Source organism: Dipodomys merriami, unplaced genomic scaffold, assembly GCF_024711535.1.
Source record: "Dipodomys merriami isolate MVZ:Mamm:240054 unplaced genomic scaffold, mDipMer1.0.p SCAF_64, whole genome shotgun sequence".
Classification (NCBI taxonomy): Eukaryota; Metazoa; Chordata; class Mammalia; order Rodentia; family Heteromyidae; genus Dipodomys; species Dipodomys merriami.
Window position 1 is genome coordinate 1,939,977 of NW_027206224.1, and position 20,135 is coordinate 1,960,111.

At 40.3% G+C, this 20,135-nt stretch overlaps 1 protein-coding gene and 1 non-coding gene across 5 annotated transcripts in view; both read right to left on the reverse strand.

The window, feature by feature from the left end:
- Positions 1–20,135, reverse strand: part of Tango6 (transport and golgi organization 6 homolog) — a 141,772-nt gene that overhangs the window by 64,258 nt on the left and 57,379 nt on the right. For 3 of the 4 annotated variants that reach the window (XM_070004718.1, XM_070004719.1, XM_070004717.1), the window contains exons 13-14: positions 16,023–16,538; positions 12,723–12,780 (exon numbers count right to left, since the gene is read on the reverse strand). In XM_070004718.1, coding sequence (XP_069860819.1) covers positions 12,723–12,780; positions 16,023–16,538 — 574 coding nt within the window. The remainder of the gene's footprint in view (positions 1–12,722; positions 12,781–16,022; positions 16,539–20,135) is intronic. The other variant, XM_070004721.1, reaches the window with a different exon arrangement.
- Positions 1,074–1,198, reverse strand: LOC138815456 (small nucleolar RNA SNORA26). Its single transcript, XR_011368321.1, has one exon. It is a non-coding gene; the product is annotated as a small nucleolar RNA SNORA26 (small nucleolar RNA).

The following is a 20,135-nucleotide window of genomic DNA, read 5'->3' on the forward strand; positions in this document are numbered from 1 at the left end:
TTGTGAAAAGGTCAATAGGGAGTACGACAACAGAGGGGACCATCTGTTTCAATCTGCACTAGCCCTGAACCTTGTCATCATAAACAATTCAGTTTCCCTAAACAGACATATAATTTTAAAAACATTCTCTCTTGATTAGAAAATACATATTCCTATAAGAGAAATGTTAAAAGTCCATAAGTAAAAAGACACAAAGGAAAAAAAAATCCCTGAGTTTTTATGCCTTCATTTAAGACTCATTTGAAAATGGATTCCATTGCTTAAAAAAAAATTACTTGAAAACCACTGGTCTAAAATAACTTTATTGGTTGTCTCTGTAATTGGAATGTTTTACATAATAGTTAAAGATTGTGTACTGGACAATTTCATGTTGCATTTCATGAACGTGGGATTGAAGCCACAGCATTTTCTGTCAGTGGTAAGAAGATTTGGTGGGGCGGGGGTGGGGGGGGGAGGAGTGAGTGACATGATACATGACATGTGAGAGGAAGCATCCTGCTAGGGCAGATAGATGGCTTCACACAGTGATTTTTTCAAATCATTTTTTTTTTGTGACTGTAGAATCTTGTTTTTACATGAATCTTGTTTTTGCAAGAAGTCAACAAAAGAGAAAAATCAGACTGTACTGCTCTGAGTCCACTCGGCCCACCCCCTTCTTCACCAGTCATGCAGGTGTTCTGGAGGATAGTTCAAGCAGTCTTTGCTGTCAGCCTTAGACCTGGTTTTCTGTACCTGCAGTATGGGATAGCAGCTCTCAGTTAATGGGCCTTCCTCTTCCATTCTTTGATGGGTAAAATGTCCTTAAAATAGGGACCCTGTGTTGTTGCCTTTGCTTCAGAGTACCTGCCTAGGCCACATTTTACATTTGTTTGTATGGTTGATAGATAATTGCTCTCCTCCAAACACAAATTCCACAGGACTATTCTCAGCAGTGTCCCTCATTATAATGGTGGCCTCAAACATAGACGTGCTCAATAAGTATCTCTTAAGTAAACAAATGACATTTTTAACTAATAAGAAAAACAAAACCACAATGGCCAAGGGTAGTATTTTACAGTTTTCCCTCCCTCATCAGCTGTGACTTCAGACAGGATCCAAATAGGAGTTTGATAATCTCTTCTGTGAGTTTTATGGATGCTTATTTACCTCTTCTGTGCAGCTTCTTAAAAAATTATACCCTTGTACCTTACAAGGGCACAGGAAAGGGGATACCCTGCTCTTTTTGTTCCTATTTAAGGTCAGGTTATGAATAATGAAACAAAAGTTGAATACAATGTGCAAATGTACTTCTAAAAAAAGCCTTCTCAAGAAGGAAAACTTTCGATCATGCCCCAACAAGTGGCTGGAGAGATGATCTAATTAGTTCTTCAATAGCTCTAGGTCTGAGATCTGTTTCCTGAGGCTCAATTCATTCCCAACCCACCTGCCTCCTCAGGGGGAGCAGAGGTACCACAAGGTCAGAAAGCAAAGCCAAGTATCAAGGTCTAATGAACAAATCTAAAGCTAAGTTGCTAAACAGAACAGGCACCATTTAAAGGTGGTTTTCTACCACTGTCTAAGATCTGACATGACCTAAGAGGGTGAAATTGATGCTTCACTAAGTTAAAAATGTTAAACTTATGATTCAGCAACAAAGGAACTATGTCAGGGTTAATAAAAATTATAATTGGGCTTATTAAATGTGTGAGCAACTTCAAGGATCCTCTTAATCACATCTGGTGAGATTAGGAATTTTAATTTGTATTTGAAGGGTCATGTAAGCTTTTTAGTGTGAGAAAGAAAGAGACAGAAGGACAAAGTACCCCTCTACTGCTACCTCCACTGACTCTGATAGGAACCTTGGAGAGTATAGAATACTGTATTGTATGATGAGTCAATTCTACTTAGATGCACTCTTCCTCTATCCTCTTTAACTTGTCTTCCAATTCTAACTATTCTAAAGTAGGGGTAGCTCTAGGGTATATTTTAAATATCTATTCTGCAGGAAGAGTACTTACAGGCTCCTTAATAGCCTGTAAAGTAGACATTTAAAAAGCAACTCTTTAGCCCAAGGTAGTTCACAATTGCCTTCTTGCTTGAGAATCCTGCCTATGTGACAGTTAGTCTACATGAATAAGAGGTGAAGGATTTGAAATGAGCCCTGGAAACCATGAAATTAAGAAGTCTGTAATTGCTTAGCTGGAAATGTCAAGATCAACTGGTTCCACAGCTTAATTTTATTGCCTGCAAGTGCAGGGGCCATGGGGATTTGAGAAAGGTTCTAAGGGCCTTGGTTGTGGAGTTGAATCCATTACCTGCTGGTTAGCTAAGTAACAACTTCTGAGTCTTGGTTTCTTTGTCTGAGAAAATGTGGAGATAGATACTGGCTCTGACAGTGTTGTCCAGAGGAGCAAATAAAATAATTTAAGTTTTATGTGATATATAGGTAATACTAGTAAATCATGAGGGAGAAAAGGCAAATAAATAGTAACTATTAGCAAGGATGATACCTTCAAATCCAGGAAAGCTAACACCAAGCCATTAGTTGGAGAAGTGAAAACTGGAAAGTACAAAGACCCCTGGAGCCCATGCAGGAAAGCCCTCCATATTCCAGTTGATCATGCTCCTCACCTAGGGGCCTGCATTGTGCCACTGACAACCTGAACTGCTTTCTTTCCCTTTTGCCTGCCTCACTCCTCAATATCTTCCAGCATTCATTCTCCCTTTCACCTCAATCTCTGACTCCATTTCCATCTAAATCCTGCCATCCATCCTTCATATGCCCAAGAGCTCCATGAAAAACTACTGTACTGAATTTTTAAGTTAAACACGTTTTTTTGGCAGTATTTTTGTTGTTGTTGTTCATACTGGGGTTTGAACTAGAGTCTAGATCTTGATGGACAAGTGTTCTACCTCTTGAGACATGCTCCCAATCCTTTCTGCATCAGTTATTTTTCAAGGACGGCTACAGTTTTTGCCCAGAACAGTCTTGAACCCTATTCCTCTTATTTATGGCCCTTATGTAGCTGAGATGAAAGGCACACATCACACAGATTTATTGGTTGAAATAAGGGTCTGGTTAACTTTTTACCTGGGCAGATCTTGAGATTCTTCCAATCTCCACCACCAAAGTGGATAAGTATAAGCCATGCCCCACCTTATTTTCTTTCTTTTCTTTGTTCTTTCTTTTCTCTCTTCTTTCTTCCTTTTCTTCTCTACTTTCTCCATCCTTCCTTCCTTCCTTCCTGTCTTCCTTCCTTCCTTCTTTCTTTCCCTGATACTGGAGCTTGAATTCAGATACCTGTGATTGCTAGGCAGGCACTCTACCATATGAGCTATGCCTCCAGATCTTAAGTTAATTTTAAAAGTGTATAACTCAATTACTGTAAGTACATTGTATAAGGTCATTCAATGATCACAACTATGTAATTCTAAAACATATTCATCTCCTCAAAAAAGAAACCTGATATCCATTATGTAATATCCCATTCCAATTCTCTGTCCTTTAGTAACCACTACTTTTGATATTTATAAGATCAGCCTAGGGCTGGGAAGGTAGTTCAGTGGTAAAGTGCTTGCCTTGCATGCATGAGGCCCTGGGTTTGATTCCTCAGCACCACATAAGCAAAAAAGAAAAAAAGCCGGAAGTGGTGCTGTGGCTCAAGTGGTAGAGTGCTAGTCTTGAGCTGAAGGGCTGAGGGACAGTGCCCAGGCCCAGAGTTCAGGCCCCACAACCGGACCAAAAAAAAAAAAAGATCAGCCTATTCAGTATATTTTATATAAATGGAATCATATGATATATAGCCTTTTGTTTCTGCCTTCTTTCTTTTTTTTTTTTTTTTTTGGGGGGGGGGTCCAGTCATGGGGCCTGAACTCTGGGCCTGGGCGCTGTCCCTAAGCTCTTCAGCTCAAGGCTAGCACTCTACCACTTGAGCCACAGCACCACTTCCAGCTTTTTTTTTTTCTTTTTGCTTATGTGGTGCTGAGGAATCAAACCCAGGGCCTCAGGCATGCAAAGCAAGCACTCTACCACTGAGCCACCTTCCCAGCCCTCTGCCTTCTTTCACTTACCACATTTTAAGGTTCATTCATATCAAAGTATGAATCATTCCTTTTCATTGTCAAATAATATTCCATTATATAAATGTGCCAGATTTTAATTATCCATTCATCCATATCTTAGTTTTTCTTATTTTGGGACTGTTACAAGTAATGCTGACATATAAACTTTTGTGTGAATGTGTTACTTCTCCTGAAATGGAATATGGGTACAACAGGTGGGTCATATGATAACTATGTTTATCTTCTTGAGAACTGCCAGATGTTTTTTTCACAACAACTTCAGCATTTTGCATTTCTACCAGCAGTATATGAATAATCTGTAAATATTTTAAATAGATAATTTAAACATGCTATTTACTGGCATCAGAAATACAACAAATCTCAAAAGTTCTATACAGAAAGCTAGAGGCTTCCCTAACTCCACAATCTCAGTGTTATGTGTTCCTAAAAGTTCATGAGCTAAAAGTCAATCCTTAGTTACCACAGTGTTGAGAGATGGGACTTTTATGAAGTGATTAGTCATGAGGACTCTGCCCTCATAAATGGACTGATGCCATCATGGGTGGGAGTGGGCAGTGGCTTGCTGAAAAGGATGGGTTCAAACCTTTTACCTCCAAACCTATCTTGTCTCTGTCCTCACCACACCTGACCCTCACCACACCTGACCCTCACCAGATCTGGGCCCTTAGCCTTTAAATCTCTCAGCTCCCAGAGATAAAACCAATAAATGTCTGTCCTTGATAAATTATCCAGGCCCAAATATTCTGTTACAGCAGCTCAAAACAGGCTAAGACAAAAAGTAAACTGCATTAATGCCAGAACCGACTTCTGAAGCCTTTCCTAATGCTCCTGACTATAATGCTGAAACATGATGTCCATCAGTGGGAAGCAGAGCAGGAAGTATAAGTTTGGAAAATGAGCTGCAAAGATACACATAGAGATTACTTAAAAATGAATATTCTACATATTGCCAAATATTCAAAACAAAAATCAAGTAGGTAAGACATCAGTATATTATTAAATTATAAAAGACTGATTTGCTGATTTCCATAGGCAGGCCTGGTTCTCCTATACTAAGACCACTATAAAACAAAAAACAAAACAAAACAAAAAACCTTTAACAGGAAGTATGGGCTTCATGATTTTTTATTTCTCACTCTGGCTAGAGCATAGTCTTCAGAGTCAAAGGGACTTGGATTCAAACCCTGTTCTTGTCACTTTTATCTGAGTCACTTTGGGCCAAGTAAATAACTTCTTTGGGCCTCAGTCTACTCTTCTGTAAGATGGGGGTGATGCTGAGCACCAGTGGTTCACGCCTATAATCCTAGCTACTCAGGAGATTGAGAGCTGAGGATCATAGGTCAAAGCCAGCCCAGGCAAGGAAAGTTCATGAGAATCTCATCTCCAATAAACCACCAGAAAACTGGAAGTGGCACTGTGGCTCAAGTGGTAGAGCACTTGCCTTGAGGTGAAGAGCTCAGGGATAGCAGCCAGGCCAAGAGTTAAAGCTCTATGACCAAACAAAAAGAAAGAAAGATGGAGGTGATATTACTAACTTGTAGGGTTGTATGACTGGCATGTAATACAATGGAAATTTCTACATTACTTATTGCCATTTATTCCATATGGTAATTATCTAGAGCAATCTTGAAGACCAAAATAACAGCAATCCAGGCAGTAGTGGCCCACGTGTATAAACCTAGCTACTTGGGAGGCTGAGATTTGAGGATCACAGGTACTAAGCCAGCCTGGGCAGGAATGTCTGTGAGACCTTTAATTAACCACCCCAAAACCAGAAGCAGAGTTGTGACTCAAAGTGGTAGAGTGCTAGCTTTGAACAAAAAAGCTCAGGGAGGGTGCCCAGGCCTTGAGCTCCAGGTAAATGACCAAATAAACCCTTAAGAAAACAAAAATCAAAACAAAAACCCTAACTGTGGCCCTAGTGCTAGTGGCTCATGCCTATAATCCTAGCTATTCATTCAGGAGGCTGCAATCTGAGAATAGATGTTGGATGAGACTCATCTCCAGTTAACCAGAAAAAAGGCTGCACATACAACCTGTACATGAATGTCTAGAACAATACTATTCATATGTGAAAAGGTAGAAATAATCCATTAGCTGATGATAAATAAACTGTGGCTAATCAGTATGGCGAAGTATTGAGTTACAAAATGAACTGTAACAATCCATTCTATAACAAGAATGACCCTCAAAAAATTATACTAAAGTGAAAGGAGCCAGATAGAAAAGATCTTTGTCTGATGCCATTGTACTCTATGATTCCATTTACATGAATGTCCAGTATAAATTCAGAGAAAAGGTAGATGGGGGATGGGTGTGTGTCTCAGTGGCAGAGAAAAAAAGTATATTAGGCTGCAGGGGCTGTGGGAAAGAGGAATGGGAAGTACTGACAATGGATATGAGATGATGAAAATAAAATTAGATAGCAGTGATGGTCATAAAACTCTTTATACTAAAAACCACTGACTTACATACTTTAATTTGGTGAATTTTAAGTATGTAAATAATAAATAAGAAGTTTAAAAAATTAGGATAACTTCTACTTCACAGAATTACTTCATGAGTTTACTGAGAGAGCACATATGAAAGACTTTTAATAAATGCTCATTGTTAATTAGGTGCTACAGAAACCAGACAGAACATAAAAGAAATCTTCCCATTTCAAGGACATAAATGGAGATGATAAACTTCACAGGACTGCATTCCAAATTTCCATGCCAGATCCAATTAGATGATCCTTCAAGGGATAAAATTATTTTCAGTTAATGGTTTCTCAACTTTCTTTATTTGAGGTAGAAATCTGAGAAGGAGATAGAGTTCATTGCCTCACAAGTTAAGGCTTGCAATCCTGCTCAGTTTGAAATCTGTTAAGAATAATGCCATCCTGAATCTATAGTCCCCTTCTGGGCTTTGTACCTTACCCCCTTTGACTCTTTTGACAAAAAATAAAAACTGTTCTCTGAAAGGAAGAGAATGGAAGAGAGAGTGTAATTTGTCTGGACATGTCAAGATGCCTGACTCCCTTCACCTCCCATGTTGGCTCAGGGCATAGGTGGTTTTCTATTTGTTTTTAATAAGCCCAGAGTTTTATTCCAAGATCTTTTGGGACTGAGTATAAAGCTCAGTTGTAGAACAATTACATAGCATACATGTGACCCAGGTTCGATCCCAGTACTCTCACCACAAACAACAAAAATCCTTTTGACACTGAGAGGGAATCACTTGGACCCTTGAAATGCATCTATTGGTTCCACAATGTCCTTTATTTGAAAGGGACTGAGAAGACACCTGAGCAGACCCACACCATTATAGATAATCTAGCTATACTATCTTACTGAAGAATATCACTAAATTGTTTATCACATTCATTACTCAACAAGTATTTCAAAACTGAAATGTGAAAAATGACATACACTTCTGCTTTTTACCCTCTACACTTCCTTGTCATTGAAAATTTTAAGATAATGAGAATGTATTACTTGTATGACAGTATGGACAATAAAAACAATGAGGGCCAAGCACCAGAGGGGCTTATGCCTGTAATCCTAGCTACTCAGGAGGCTGAGATCTGAGGATCCTGGTTCAAAGCTAGCTCAGGCAGAAAAGTCCATGAAACTCTTATCTCCAATTAACCACCAGGAAAAAAAAAAACTGGAAGTGGCGCTGTGTGGCTCAAGTGGTAGAGCGCTCACCTTGAACTGAATAGCTCAGGGACAGTGCCCAGGCCTAGAGTTCAAGCCCCACAACCCACAATAAACAAACAAACAAACAAAAAACCCCAACAACAATGAGGAATGACTACAGAAAGGGGAAACAATTTTAGTATGTTTAAAATCAAGTCATCTGGGACTGGGGTCACGCCCCAGTGGTAGAGTGGCTACCTATAAAGTGTGGAACCCTGAGTACAAACACAAGTATTGGTTTTAAAAAAAAAAAAAAAAGGAAGGGGGCTGGGAAGGTGGCTCAGTGGTAGAGTGCTTGCCTTGCATGCATGAGGCCCTGGGTTTGATTCCTCAGCACCACATAAGCAAAAAGAAAAAAGCCAGAAGTGGCACCGTGGCTCAAGTGGTAGAGTGCTAGCCTTGAGCTGAAGAGCTGAGGGACAGCGCCCAGGCCCAGAGTTCAGGCCCCACAACCAAAAAAAAAAGGAAGGAAGGAAGGAAGGAAGGCAGGGAGGGAGGGAGGGAGGGAGGGAGGGAAAGAAGGAAGGAAAGAAAGAAGGAGGGAAAAAAGGAAAAGATGGCACCATTGATCTATCTGTAAACTGGATGATAACTGGAACTTAGCAACTTTGTAAATAATTCTCTGCCAGAAGTAGTAGTATATGGGACAATGAACTTCTAGGACAATGAACTCCACCCCTACTCTCCCAGTGAGAACAAGCAAAGATGAAGATAAGTCTTTTAGTCAAACTCAAGATTAACTCATAGGGAATTTAGTTCTCAGATGGCTGTGATGGTCAGATGATAGGTACATGAGAAGTTCCTAAATCAAGCATCAATAAATATCAATATCTCTTAAATGAATGAGTTTACTTAATTTTAATTCTCTGACAGAAGAATTTTGTTTTTTTCTTCTCTACCATAACACAGACAAACAGAACTCATAAAAGAAATCCAATGTATCAACAAACTAAGCAAAATCAGACACTATAGCTCTAACATGGAGCTATCTAAGCAGCCTAGATGAGGCAAACTTTAAACACACACTTATACCCCAGCATGAAGTGGGACAACTAGGCCACCCTGTCCTTAGGACTTATCTAGGAGTCTGGATGGCTTTGATGCTGCAGTGGTTTAGGCTTAGGGAAACTACCTTGGCAATGCAGGTGGGAAAATTGAGCTCTTGCCTTTCTTAATGGGAAATTCACCCAAGGCTTGGCTTTTAAGTGCACATTACAAACACCAAAACATCAATTAGTTAAATCTTGTCCATCTTAGGGAACTAAGAGGAGAAATTATACTGCCACCTCCCATGTTTTTCATCACCAAATTAGCCTCTAACTGATTAGCACACCAATTAAAATCACTAAAAACAAACACAACACCAACTGTTGCAATTTTGACAGTAGATCCTAAAGGCTAATGAGCTCAATGGGTTAATCAGCTAAGGAACTTATTCCAATCAGCAATGCTGCCACATTAGAATGACACTCCACTATTTCCCAAATCCTAGTCCTTAAAAAAAAAGAAAGAAAGAAAAAGAAAAAGTAAAGAAAAAAAAAATCTCCTTGACAGTATTATAGTATTTTTTTTTTTTTTTAAGAAAGCCCAGGATGGTCTGTTTTCTGAGTTATTTATTAGAGGCATTCTAAGTTCCTGCTTTATTTTGATTTATTTTTTATTTTTTAATCTTTTTGTTAATCCTGGGACATGGACTCTGGACCTGGGCACTGTCCCTGAGCCTCTGTGCTCAAGGCTAGCTAGCACTCTACCACTTGAGCCACAGGGCCATTTCCAGTTTTTGCAGATTAGTTTACTGGAGAAAAGAGTGTCATTGCTGGACGATGGTGGCTCACACCTGTAATCCTAGCTACTCAGGAGGCTGAGATTTGAGGATCGTGGTTCAATGCCAGCACAGGCAAGAAAGTCCTTGAGACTCTTATTCCAATTAACCACCAGAAAACCGGAAGTGGCTCTGTTACTCAAGTGGTAGAGCGTTGGCCTTGAGGTGAAGAGCTGAGGGACAGCGCCCAGGCCCAGAGTTCAAGTCCCATGACTGTCCAAAAAACAAAAAAAAAGAAAAGAAAAGAAAGTCTTATGGACTTTCTTGCCCCAGCTGGCTTCAAACTGCAATCATCTGATCTCAGCCTCCAGAGTAGCTAGGATTTCAAGCATGAGCCACTGGTACCTGGCAGTTCCTGCTTTATTCATTTCTATGATTTCTTTCTTTTTATTTTTTTGATTAGTTGTGGGGCTTTAACTCTGAGCCTGGGCCCTGTCCCTCAGCTCTTCAGCTCAAGGAGAGCACTCTACCACTTGAGCCATAGTGCCACTTCCAGCTTTCTGGTGGTTAATTGGAAGTAAGAGTCTCACAGACTTTCTTGCCTGGGCTGGCTTTGAACCATGATCCTCAGATCTCAAGTCTCCTGGGTAGCTAGGATTACAGGCATGAGCTACCAGCACCCAGCTTCATTTCTCTGATTTCTGTAAGTACCATTCCATATCACATAACCTCATGTGGCCTCTTGAGCACCATGGGGCAGAGGCTCCAGGGCTCCTCTACCTCTCTGCATTAGGTTAATTAACCTTCTCTCCTGAACCCTCTACTATGGATGAGGAACCTCCAGCTTTAGGGTGGTATAAGCTGTGAAATCATTTGATCTGTGGCGGGTCAGATCAGATACCTATGCTTTTTATCAGTTACCTGGGACCATCTGCCTATATTGACAATCTGTTTTTTGTTGTTGGTGTCTATACTGGGGTTTGAACTCAGCTTTTCTGCTCAAGACAGGAGGTCTAACACATGAGCCATATCTCCATTTCCTGTACTGATAATTTTGTGTGGCCCTTGAATGATGCTATAACTATTCTAATGGCAGAAAAAAGTTCCCCATCTTGCCTGATTTCACATAACTTGTCTTTTTACCTCCTTGGGTGGTCATTTTGTTTCCTTTGAAGGATTTGTTTTACCTTTCAATCTCAACACAACTCACAGTTAATCTAAAGTGTTTTGTATATAATAGGTACACAACATGTTTGTTGAGTAAAGAAAGAATTCCGAGGCTCAGGCCTTCATCACTACATGTTTTCCTCTCTGCATTATCTCTTAAGCTTCAAATAGTAAGTCTGTATACAACAAACCCAAATTGCATCCAGAAATAATAAGCCTGTCAGAACCTGTTCCCACTTCGGTGTTCTTTGTGAGCCTTGCTTTTGGAAAGTAAACAGAACACACAGTGTGAACAACTGCCTTACTAGTATGAATTCTGCACTCTCTACATCCACAGACTGTGCTATAGGTCTTGGCAGTTTATTCCACTACAGGAACAGAGTGTATTTTTTAACTTACAAGCTGGACTACATGACTTACTTTGGCCAACAGAATGAGGCAGAAATGACAGGATGTTATTTGAAGCTTAGGTCTAAAGAGGCCTCTTGATTTTTTGCTTGCTCTCTACCACTTCCAACATCATCTCCATGAGAACATGCTTGGAAGGTTCCTGACCAAGCACAATCAGGAATGTATGCATAGAGCCAGCCCCAAGACCTGCAGGGAGAAGCAGAGCTTCCCAGTCAAACCCAGCCTATATCTGCTGAACCTCAACTGGTTTGTAGATGCAAAAATGTTATGATAATAAATGATCTGTGTTTTAAGCCATAGAATGCTTGAGTAGTTTAAATAGCAATAACTGATAACATCAACCTACTTAAGATTTAAATCTGAAACCAGGCACCAGTGGCTCACAACTGTAATCCTAGTTATTCTGGAGGAGAATCTTGGTTTGAAGTCTGCCTAGGCAGAAAAGTCCAAGAGTCTCCATCTCCCAAATAACCAGTAAAAAGCATGGCTGCTGGTGTGGCTCAAGTAGTAATGCTTTAGGCACAATGCTATGATACCAGAAAAAAAAAGAGATTTAAATCTAAAGTTATGCATATTAATACCAGCAATCCAACAAAAAGTAACTATCTTTTTTTTTCTTTGGGTCCGGTCATGGGGCCTGAACTCTGGGCCTGGGCGCTATCCCTCAGCTCTTCAGCTCAAGGCTGGCGCTCTACCACTTGAGCCACAGCGCCACTTCTGGCTTTTTTCTTTTTGCTTATGTGGTGCTGAGGAATTGAACCCAGGGCCTCATGCATGCAAGGCAAGCACTCTACCACTGAGCCACCTTCCCAGCCCTTTTTTTTTTTTTTTAATAGATTTTTCTTTTTGGGTCCGGTCATGGGGCCTGAACTCTGGGCCTGGGCACTGTCCCTCAGCTCTTCAGCTCAAAGTTAGTGCTCTACCACTTGAGCCACAGCGCCACTTCTGGCTTTTTTTCTTTTTGCTTATGTGGTGCTGAGGAATTGAACCCAGGGCCTCAGGCATGCAAGGCAAGCGCTCTACCACTGAGCCACCTTCCCAGCCCCCAAAGTAACTATCTTATAGAACTGAAACCTCTTCATACATACATGGGCAATTGAGACCATGAGACTTTTTTTTTGGCTGGTCCTGTGTATTGAACTCTGGGCCTGGGCGCTGTCCCTGAGCTTCTTTTTCTCGAGGCTAGCATTCTACCTCTTGAGCGAAAGCATTACTTGTGGCTTTTTTGAGTAGTTTATTGGAGACAAAAGTCTCATGGATTTCCTGCCCCAGCTGGCTTCAAACTGTAATCCTCAGATCTCTACCTCCTGAGTAGCTAGGATGACAGGTATGAGCCGCCAGCACTCAGCCGAAATTAAAGTCTTAAGTCCATCCAGCTGAGAAGATGGTGAATGAAAGGCTGGTTCATGGCCTTTAGAGCCCCAGTTCTTGACAGCACCTGGGGAAACTGAGTTCATCCTATCTCCTATGTCTATCTCTTATCCTGTTATGAAGGTTACCTAATTTTCTATGCTCTCTCTAGATTTAGAACCCACAAAGTAATGGAGACTTAGAATAACAAAGAATCCCCCCCGAAAACTAAAATTATTACCAAAAAATTCCACAGATTCAAAGTCCTTTAACCAGGACTAACTTACCCTGAATTGCAGATAGATACACAAAAGTGTCCTCATGTTCCAAGTTCTCCAAGAATATCTAGAACCACAAACACAGAGCAGTATGAATCACAAAGGACCCCTTTACTTGTAGCCTCAAAAGAGTAAAAGCTTTTCTACTTGTAATAACTAAGAGCTGGTCTGGCTTAGAATCTGGCAAAGAAAATAGTCTATGTGCTTTGAAGTCTAATTTTTATAACAGTTAAAAAGTGGAGAAGTAGGAAGAGATACTTCTTGGAGTAGTCAAGTATTTACTAGCAGTAGTCATGGAAATCAGTATCAGGAAGAATAAGTCTCAACATTTTTCTGTCATCCAAATGACCACATTCTCACATATGATGTGACAAACTACAGAATGTGACACAAGAGGTAAGGTGTGGGGGTTCTGTGCAATTGGCAGCACAATCTGATCCTGTTCTCTTGCACTAACAAAGCATAGGCAATTGCAGGGAGATAGAGATGTTATTATTGAAATAACTTTGAGTCCATTTACCTTATTTTTTTAAACAAATCTTTCACATTATAGTCTTTCAATTGACATCAGTAATACATGACTCAGAATACATCTCATAAATCAGGAATTCCCCAGGGTGTCAACTGCAGTGGTTATAGATTATCTAGAAGATGCTGTTATGGTGGCAGGCTAGGTTCTGAATCTAAGAGCCAAGGAAAGATTGGCCATGTTCCTTCTTGATGTCTAAGGAAAGACAAGAGTATCTGCTCCATGTAAAGTGCCATGTCTCTTTTGCACAGCCATGTTTTATAACATTGCTGTCTCTACATCTTATGTGTTTTAGGGAGAGTCTAAGATTAGGCAATTTGGGAAGATGGTCAGGCTGGAATGTGTAGGGAGTAAGAAAAACTTAATCTAGGATAGCAGTCAGGGAAATAAAGAATAAGATATATTTGAATGACTTCTTAGAAAAAAGAATTGACAGTACTCAGTGACTGATTATGTATAGCAGATAAAGGTTAAGTAAAGTTAAAGAAAATTACAACTATATTCATAGCATTCAGCAGCTCAGGTATAGTCAGGGATTTTTTTTGTTGTTATTGGCTGTGGAGCTTAAACTCAGGGCCTGGGCTCTGTCCCTGATCTTTATTACTCAAGGCTGGTACTCTACCACTTTGAGCCACAGCACTACTTCTGGTTTTCTGGAGGTTAATTGAAGATAAGTCTCATGGACTTTCTTTGCTCAGGCTGGCTTCCAACTGCGATCTCAGATCTGACCCTCCTGAGTAGCTGGGATTACAGGCATGAGCCACTGGTACCTGGTTTCCAAAACCCTTTTGATCAAAGTAAAGATTAACTATAAAGCCGGGCGCTGGTGGCTCATGCCTGTAATCCTAGCTACTCAGGAGGCTGAGATCTGACGATCGCGGTTCAAAGCCAGTCCAGGCAGGAGAGACTGTGAGACTCCTATCTCCAATAAACCACCAGAAAACCGGAAGTGGTGCTGTAGCTCAAGTGGTAGAGCGCTTGCCTTGAGCTGAAGAGCTGAGGGACAGCGCCCAGGCCCAGAGTTCAAGCCCCACGACCGACAAAAAAAAAAGATTATAAAGATAGGTGTTGGTGGCTCACATCTATAATCCTTCCTAGCTAGTCAGAAGGCTAAGATCTAATGATCAAGGTTCAAAGCCAGTCTAGGCAAACTCTCAAGACTTTTATCTCCTATTAACCAGCAAAAAGCCAAGACTAGAAGTGTGGCTCAAATGTACTTTCCTGCCTGGGCTGGCTTTGAACCATGATCCTCAGATCTCAGCCTCCTGAGCAGTTAGGATCATTGACGTGAGCCACCACTGCTCAGCTAGCAAGGTTATTTTTACTACTTAAAGAAAATGTGCATTTAAGTTTGCTGCAATATTTCAGAGTCAGAAAATCCTCAGCATATTTGTCTTTGTTTTTCTCATTTAAAAAATGGGATAATACCAAAATTATAATTGTATGAAGATTATAAACAATGTCTATAAGATTATAAACAAGGTGTAAGGCATATGGCCTGGTTCAATAGACATTGTTATTATTACTATACAATTAATAATAATAACATGTTTCAATTAGAATTATAATTTTTAGTCTAATGGCTACGGCATATAGATCATCACTGTCCTGAAGTCTCAAGTGTTTAAGTGAGTTGTCCAAGAAGCTGACCTGGGATTGGTTCCCAATCAGTTGTTTCAAGATCCTTGCTCTTAATGTCTAACCCATACTGAGGCAGAGAAAAAAGATCCTCACTAAGCATTATTGTTCTGTTGTGTAATTCTAGAATTTACAGCATTTTCTCTGTGATGGAGGAGATCCAGTCTTGCTCAATGCTTCTCTACAAGGGGCCAAGAAAGACAGGTGACTTCCCTAGGATTGATACCTTCCCATATCTGGGAATTTGCTCCTGTTGCTCTTTCTTTCAGATGCTCAGACTTTACCAGTTTGTAAAGGCCATACCAAGATTTTCATACCCTAGAAGATTGCAACACTGTTTCTCTGCAGTATTTCTTGCCTATATGGACTCAGTTCATGTTCAATGGATTAGCCCTGTCTTCCAAGTCTTTACTATGCTTAAGTCTTTCTTTCTTTCTTTTTTTTTTTGTTATTGTTGTTGTTGGGTGTATGGCTTGAACTGAGGAACTGGGTACTATCCTTGAGCTCTTTTGCTCAAGCCTAGAGCTCTACCACTTTGAGCTACAGCTCCACTTCCAGTTTTTGAGTGGTTCATTAGATAAAAAGTCTCATGGACTTTCTTGCCCTGGCTGGCTTCAAACTGTGATTCTCAGATCTCAGCCTCCTGAGTGCTGGGATGACAGGTGGGAGCCATTGGTGCCCAGCTTGCTATGAGTAAGTCTTGTTTCCTCACACCAGTTACAAGTTCCTGTAGGAAGCTGGATGCTATGGATCATGCCTACCTATTTGGGAGGCAGAGACTGAAGAATCACAGTTCAAGTCCAACCTGGGCATAAAAGTTTGGGAGACTATCTCAACTAATGGCTGGTGTGGTGGCCCATATTTATCATCCCAGCTACAATAGAAGCACAAATAGGATTACAGGCCAGTCTGGGCATAAAGTAAGATGCTACTTTGAAATAATACAAAAAGAGGCAAGCATAAAGCCTTGAGTTCAAACTCCAGTATCACAAAATGAAAAAAGGAAAGAATGGAAAACTTCCTGGAGGATAATCCAGAACAGTGCTTCATACTCTGTAAGTGACCCAAAGCCACTTGAATTGAATGCATTCTCTTGGACAGGGCCCTCGCTGTGCCCCAGGTCTTTGTAGTATTCTACTCACCTGGAGAAGCCTCTCTTGCCTCTCAAGGGCTTTTGCTTCTCTTTGCTCTATCCATTGGGAAAGTGTTCGTAGGGCAGCAGCTCGAGTTGGGATCTGAGGGTCATAAGCAGACAAAAGAACCTCTTGGAGCTGTTCTGTGGTGATGCTTCCTGATTTCTTATTTGTGATAGTGCTGGGCTCGCTGTCTTCTTTAGGAATGAAAGGAGTGTTATACTCCTGGCCCATTTGCGGGGATTTCTCATGGTTTTGCTGTTGTTCCAGGTGGCTCTGAGCTACCCCTGTGTGTCTGTCATGACTGGTTTGTTGCTGCTTTTCTATTTTCCCTTCTGGATCTTTTCTTTTCAGGGTACTTTGGGCAGCCACACTGACAGACTCAGTGGCAAAGGCTCCATGGGTAGAAATGGTGATACGGAGATCAGTAGCGAGTTCCTGGATGACAGGGTCAGGGTATGTGTTGGAAACCTTCTCCAACAGAGGGAGCAACTGCTTCAGGACTGCAAAATCACTTGACTTCAACTACAAAATGAAATAAAAGATGCCAAGTTGAAATGAATGTGGAAAAATGTTAACAGAGCTTAAGCCCAGGAAACATATTCTGAATATAAAGGGTAAGGGTTACTTCTTGTTCACAGGGCAATCAGATATTACCTGTGTCAAACACTCAATAAGTATAGCTAACATTTCTGCAATACTTGCCAGCTACAGATACTTTTCCAAATTAACACACACACTCATTTATCTCCCATGAAACAAGTTTCTCTTAGTTCCTACATTTTAAACAGGGGAAACTAAAGCATAGAATACTTAAGTGATATGCCCAAGGTAAGAAACCGGAAGACAGTTAAGATTTTAACCCAAGAAGTCAGACCCTAAAGCCCATATTCTTGCTTAATATTTTATACATTTTCCTTAGAATAAATCAAGCCATTTTTAACTGTGTAATCTAAAGAGGCAAGTCAGCAGATAAAGGCACCTTAGGTTTAGAAGGGACCAGGCTGATAACTGGCAAAAAGGCATTTCTCCTAGAAAACAGGAGTAGAAATTATGTAAGAATCTTTTTTGGGGAGTAGAGGGGAAGATTTGGTGACTAACACCTATAATCCCAGCTACTCAGAAGGTAGAGAACAGGAGGATTATGGTCAAAGGCTGGCCTATGTAAAAAGCATAAGATACTATCTAAAAACTAAAACAAAAAAGGGTTGTGTGTGGCTCAAGTGGTTGGGTGTCGACCTGGCAATTACAAGTCCACAGGTTCAACCTTGTGAACAACAACAACAAAGCTAATAATGCCACATTACCTACTAGGAAAGATACACATATAGCCAGTAAGAAGTATTGGTGATAATCCTTTTCCAATAATGACCACAGGCTGCATGAGGCTGTGAAAAACTGAAAACCTCAGGGGATCTTAAATACTTTTGGAGACAAGGCCAAAAGAGTGTTTACTATTTAATTATTCATTCATTTCATTATCCAACTAAATCAGTCAAGCAACTAACCATTTTCTGATAACTTGAATAATCTCATTTTATACTGTAAAACCACAGAACAATTATCCTTCACTTTTCCTACCACCTTCTTGAGAAAATGACAATTTAAGGTATATGTCAGATTTTTACCAGGAAATACTACTTTATACTGCCCTCAGATTTGTTTACACAATTAGAAATTAGTGCAAAATGTACACATGGTAGAATTTCTAGCTCCACAACATATGTTAGCTTATCTTTATGTATAAAACAAGTAACTATTCTTATGTTACTATATCTTAATGGGAAGGATATGCATGTCTAAAGTAAATATGGCAAATATTTAAGAAAAGGGTTGCTGGGCGCCAGTGGATCAAGCCTGTAATCCTAGCTACTCAGGAGGCTGAGAGTTGAGGATCGTGGTTCAAAGCAGGAAAGTCCATGAGACTCTAAACTTCAATTAACCACCAGAAAACTGGAAGTGGCGCTGTGGCTCAAGTAGTAGAGTGGTTGCTTGAGCTGAAGAGCTCGGGGACAGCGCCTAGGCCCAGAGTTCAAGCCCCATGACCAAAAAAAAAAAAAAAAGATCAAGTTTTTCTGAGACCTATGTGTAATTGGATAAGACCCTTTAGAATAATTTTGCTAGCATTATTATTATGCTAAATTTCACTTAAAATGTCTCTAGAATATTATGGACTTTTTATTTTTAAGCACTGAAATAGAACTATTACCTACAATCTAGATGGCCTCTTATTCATTTCTATCATACACAACAACTCCTTTTTTAAAATTCTGCATGAAACGTAGATCAATGAGAAAAAGACCCTCATGCCTATAAACAACCAACCTTTGGTAAAGAAGCACTACAATAGAAAAAAATTTCCTTTCACAAGCTGATATAAACAAAAATACATCTGCACAGAGACCTTACACCTTTCACAAAAATTAATTCAGACCTAAATGGAAAATATGAAACTACAGAAGGTCCTACAAGGTAAAATAATATTAGATCTAGATAGCCTTGTGTATGGCATGTTTTTAAATATGACACCAAAGGTAAAGTCTATGAAAGAAATATTAGTAAGCTTGACTTTGGTAAAATTAAAAACTTCTGTTCTTTAAAAGAGTGTCAAAAAATAAGAAATGAGCTATAGTCTGGGAAAAAACATAGCTGAAAAAGGAGTATTAAGCAAAATATGGCAAGGTTGTAAACAAGAATCTACTTCAGTAGTTTGGCAGGGTTGTTTTTTTTGGGGGGTGGGGAGGAAGATAGTACTGAGGATTGAACTCAGAGCTTCCAGTTTGCTAAACAGGTGCTCTATCACTTGAGCCATGGTCCCAGTTGATTTTGCATTGATTATTTTCAAGATAGGGTCTGGCTTTATGCCCAGCCAGTCTAGGCTGCAACTCCCCTACTGTGATGTTGCTGTGGATGACAGACACATACCACTGCACCCAGCCATTGTGCTTCCCTTGTGGCTGGGATAACAGATGTACACCACCATGCCCAGCTATTGGTTGAGATGGGATCTTGTAAAGTTTTATGCCTGAGCTGAAGGTAAACCATGATTCCTCAATCTCTGTCTCCTAAGTAGCTAGGATTACAGACTTGAGCCAGTGTCCAGTTTAGCTTGGCAGTTTTTTTTTTTGGGTCCGGTTGTGGGGCCTGAACTCTGGGCCTGGGCGCTGTCCCTCAGCTCTTCAGCTCAAGGCTAGCACTCTACCACTTGAGCCACAGCACCAGTTCCGGCTGTTTTCTTTTTGATTATGTGGTGCTGAGGAATCGAACCCAGGGCCTCAGGCATGCAAGGCAAGCGCTCTACCACTGAACCACCCTCCCAGCCCTAGCTTGACAGTTTTTTTAAAAATAAAAATAAACATGCTTAGACTGAGTCTGAACCCTTGAGTTCAAATGTCAGTACCAAAGAAACTGAAAATGCATTTACCGTACAATATACCTTGATCTTTATCCAAACAAATTGAAAACTGTTTTGATGCTTATGACAACCCTAGCCATATTGGCAAGATGTTGCTTCACAAGGAGGTTAGATAAATGAACTGTAATACATGCAGACAACAGATAACCTCAGCACTTAGAGAGAGCGCATGCGCTACAAGCCATGAAAATACAGAGAACATCCGTAAGTGCATAATAGTAAGTGAAAGAAGCCAATCTAAAGAGACTGCATATGGTATAATTCAAAGTACATGACATCCGAACAAGGCAAAACTATGAATATAGCAGGAAGATCAGTGGTTGAACTGACAGTGAAACTTCTCTGCCTGATACTCTAATGGTAGATACATGCCATTATACACTTGTCAGTTCTCCCAGAATTGGGCTGGGAGTATTGATAGTATTTGTCAAGTACACATGAGGCCTTCGGTTAAGTCCCCAGCATGGCAAAACCCAGACACAGCAACAATAAGAATCTCTTCTCCCTGTTTCAAACTTGTTAGTCATTGTGGAACTCAACTTACTCAAATGGACAACTTTTCTAATTACCTGGGCAGGTATGTGGATTCTGAATAAGCCAATTTTATCAGGTGATTAAAGTTATGCACTCTTTCAGCTCCTAAGCCTACAGACTCCCCACTGTGGGAATAATCAGGGAAATTCAAGCCTACAGGTAACATCTATTCA